This window comes from Halyomorpha halys, unplaced genomic scaffold (genome assembly GCF_000696795.3).
Source record: "Halyomorpha halys isolate HHAL.00 unplaced genomic scaffold, Hhal_1.1 Scaffold207.1, whole genome shotgun sequence".
Classification (NCBI taxonomy): Eukaryota; Metazoa; Arthropoda; class Insecta; order Hemiptera; family Pentatomidae; genus Halyomorpha; species Halyomorpha halys.
Window position 1 is genome coordinate 9,054 of NW_027104696.1, and position 4,397 is coordinate 13,450.

Sequence of the window (4,397 nt, forward strand, 5' to 3'; positions counted from 1 at the left end):
TTTCGATATTTTGTATTGTTGTAGTATCGATATGGAATATTAGCAACAATATTCCGATGTTATTTTATCGAAATATCGATATTTTGTTTGAAAAGAAGAGAAAATTGAAAAACTGAATATAGATATTTTATTTTGAAAATTATATGGATATTACAATATTTTGTATTGTTGTAATATCGATATGGAACGTTAGCAACAATATTCCAATATTATTTTATCGAAATATCGATATTTTTTTTTTAAAAACACCTGAAAATTGAAAAATGGATTATCGATATTTTCTTTTGATAATTACATATTTATTTCAATATAGAGTCTCGTTACAGTATCAATATGGAATATTAGTAACAATATTCCGATATTATTTTAGGGAAATATCGATATTTAGTTTGAAAACAAGAGAAAATTGAATATCCATATTTTATTTTGATAATTACATGTTTATTTCAAGATTTTGTATTGTTGTAATATCGATATGGAATATTAGGAACAATATTCCGATATTATTTTATGGAAATATTGATATTTTGTTTTAAATGACTATAATATTATATAGAAATTTTAAAAAACAAATATCGATATTTTATTTTGAAAACTACATATTTATTAAGATATTTTGTATTGTTGTAATATCGATATGGAATATTAGAAACAATTTTCTGATATATGTTTTATAGAAGTATTGATATTTTGTTTAAAAAGACTGGGAATGTATAAAAAGAAGTATTGATACTTTGTTTCTGTAATTTAATATCTACTTAGATATTTGACAATCGATACTGAAGTCTAGCAAAGATATGAAGTGTTGAGGCCAACTGTCGGCACTATTACCAACCACAAATAGACATGGAGAACAATAACTATCATAATGTAGAGCTGACTGACAATATTAATGAATATACTTTTAAAAAAATAATCATAAACTAGTTCAAAGAAACATATAAAAAACAAATTACTATCTACAGACTACAGGACACTCAGACTTTGAATTTGTGTAGTTATATTCCTTTAAGATAAAAAATAGGTCTTGAATCTATCAGATGTCACACTATATATCCATAATAATTATAGTGAAATATCCTCCTTTTGAATGGCTTACTTAAAAGGTAATTCCATTATTACTGATGCTTTGCATCTTAGGGAGCCCAATATACAACATTATGTATGGAATAATATGTAATATTAACCACAAGATATAAATCAAACAAAGAGGTATGATGAATAAACATATTTTTTAGTCTTAATATTTTATCCATACCTACACCAATTACTGTAAAATCCTTGAGAGTATATAACAACCAAGATCTTGGGCACAATAGCTCAATGGTAATTGTTTTGACCAATGTGAAGTTTTAAAATAATTCTGGTTAGCTTAAACATTAAATGTAACCTAGGCTGAAATTCCTTTGTACAAGCCAATTTATTTAATTGCTCATATTGAATCATAACCCAAATGAGATTATCATTCATGATTCAATGATAGACAATATTGCCAAAATTATTGGAATAATGTTATGCATGACACAAAAAATATCATTAATAAAGCTAAATGAGGGTCAGACAATAATTTTCCTGTCCTGTACTATTAAAAATTACAACATAGTATTGTGATGAAATATCTTAATGCTTTAATACCTAATAGTATCATACCTTTTTATTTTTCTAAACTCTTTATCATTAGATATACCATGTTTTATTTTGTTTTTATATATACCCTACTTTTTTGTGTTAACTTTTCAGTTAATTCAATTATGAGTATAATAATGCCTAATTTTCAGTTCCTAAAAGGTTTATCTATTACAACTATGTTAATCTATCCCATGATACAGGCAGCAAATAGAATAATTCAGTTCTAAAACGGTCACCACAACAAAGCGTCAGTCAAATCACTTTTTATATGTTTTGCCATCTAGAAAAAAAATATACCATAACAATGGGCAACTTGCGCCCTAGGCAATGTAACACACTAAACAGAATAAAATTACATGAAAGAATAGATGAAACAACTAAATTTATAGTAAAATAAGCAGAGCAGTTAATGATGAGCCTTTAATACTGCACATACAAAGAAAAATTCGTAGGAGGTATTCATTAGGAGATTTGTAGTAGAGATTCATTAACATTTTTATCCAAATAACCAATGAGGCAGCTAATTGTATTTGAAGAAGCATTGGAATGACAGATAAACTATTCTTTATACAAATACTATTACAATAGTTATAATACAAAAATAATTTTAAATTTATATATGATACAAATATAACCACTAAATGAAGTAATAAAATTACTTAATTAAATAATTTTATGCAACAAAAGGAAAAAAAAAATTTAAATAGTCGGTACAAAAAAAAAAAATATATAAATACATATGTGTATTTATAAACCCTTTAAACTATAACACAAACCATTTATAATACAAATATAATTACAATAAGTATGATACCAAAAAATTAATAATTTATATATGATACAAATATAATCACATAATTAAACAAATAAAATTACTTTATTAAATAATTTAACGTAACAGAAGGCAAAAATAAACAAAAAATATTGAAATAATCGATACTGCAAAAAAAAAAAAAAAAAAATTATACATATATAAACATATGTGTATTTCCAAAACCGTTAACTAAAAGACAAATCATTTATTATAAAAACAATGTAATAATAATTAAATAATGTAATGCAATTGTAGGCAAATATATAAATAAAAAAAATTAAATTGCAATAATCAATACAGCACTATTGCTCAAAAATAATATTCTTCTCCTATTGAATGGAGGAACAATATTTTATTCAAAGTATCTCCCTTCACTCTATATCTGCAGGGAGTAATAATATTTCTTGCATTGGAAAAAATCCGTTCAGAGGATACCGAAGTGCATGTACCAGATAAGTACCTCTTAGCTACTTTGGAAAGTTCTGGATACAATCCCGAGTTGCACCAGAACGTAAGAGGGCTAAATATAATATTAAATTCATATAAAATAAATGTAATAACTACCAAAATGGTTAAAAAAAAAAAAATTATTTTCATACCTCTAGAACAGCGCAATTTCCACGTTTTCTGCACAATTTTTGCATGCTCGTCAGAAAGAGGAAGAGCTTCTTTTTTTCACAGTGGTCAGAGTCTGAGCTCTGAGCACTTTTAGGGGATAAGGAGGAATTTAAAATGTCTTTCAGCTCCTGTATAGTTTGTTTGAGGACATTAGGATCCCAGAAGTATAATTTTTTCCACCAGCAGTGTACTTATTGCTAATACAGGTGTGTTTTCAACAGTTAACCTTTTTCTGACTGCTTCTAAAATGGCATCCTTCAGTTTATAGCCTGAGAAGGTGAGATTTTTCAAATTTTATTTTCAATAATATAGGCAACTGGTATTGCCATGCTTATCGTTGGGTAAGTCTCACCTTCCAATTGTTTAGTTGCTGCAAGTAGAAGTTCTAGAAGTGTCACAACATCTTCCAGATCTCGATTTTCAGTGGCTGTAGTCATCATCGGAGCAGACGTGTGTTTGTGCACAATAGTATTCAACGTTGAGCTGAGGCTCAGGAATCTCTCAAGCATGTAATATGTAGAATTCCACCTCGTTTCCACGCTTTGAATCAGCTTTAAACTGTTAGATGCCCTCAATTCATCAGATGCTCTAACATTGCTTTTAAACCATGAAACAAGTTTCTTTACTTTCCCAATGAGAGGAGTCAGCTCTGGTACAGCCTCAATTGATTTAATAGCCACCAAATGTAATAGGTGGGCGAAGCAGAGAATATGTTTCTCTTTCCCAAAATCTATGTGCATGGCTTTGACCATATTTGATGCTCCATCAGTCACCACTGAGCTCACCTTTTCTTGGTCCAAGCCCCAATCCTCCAATATGTTTAATATTTTTGAGGAAATATAACTACTGGTATGGGTCTGGTTCAATTCAAATACACCAATAATGGAGGAGGCTAATTTCTTGTCATCTATAAAACGGACTGTAACACCTAAAAAGCTCCTCGTCTGAAGGGTTTCAGTCCAAATATCAGTGGTTAATGAGAAGCTCTGTAAAGATCAAAATTTTATTTTGAATAATTTTTAAACCGCTGAATATTTTTCAAACATAAATTTTTTAACAGTCTTCCTAGTCGGTACTTTATAATTGGGAGAAAGTACTTTACAAAGCTTCACGAATGAGTCATGCTCATGGAAAATAGCAAATTTGCATAACAAATAAACAATAGCATTAGTGATTTGGCAAGTTAACCACGTTCATGGTGAGAAGAGATAATTTCGAAGGACTGTTCCAGAGTTGGCTGAGTGGTTTTCTTACTTGTGGAAGGTTGTTTTAAACCTCATCCAGGGCCCCCTGTGTACCCATAGAACATGAGGGCTTGTTGGTGACTGTTCTCAGG

General features: G+C 28.9%; 1 protein-coding gene across 1 annotated transcript; it reads right to left on the reverse strand.

The window, feature by feature from the left end:
- Positions 1-3,211: 3,211 nt before the first annotated feature.
- LOC136796995 (uncharacterized) lies at positions 3,212-3,813 on the reverse strand. The gene is made up of 2 exons (XM_067052346.1): positions 3,414-3,813; positions 3,212-3,330 (listed from the first exon to the last, which is right to left on the reverse strand). The coding sequence occupies exons 1-2, from the start codon at positions 3,811-3,813 to the stop codon at positions 3,212-3,214; spliced, it is 519 nt and encodes a 172-aa protein (XP_066908447.1).
- Positions 3,814-4,397: the final 584 nt, after the last annotated feature.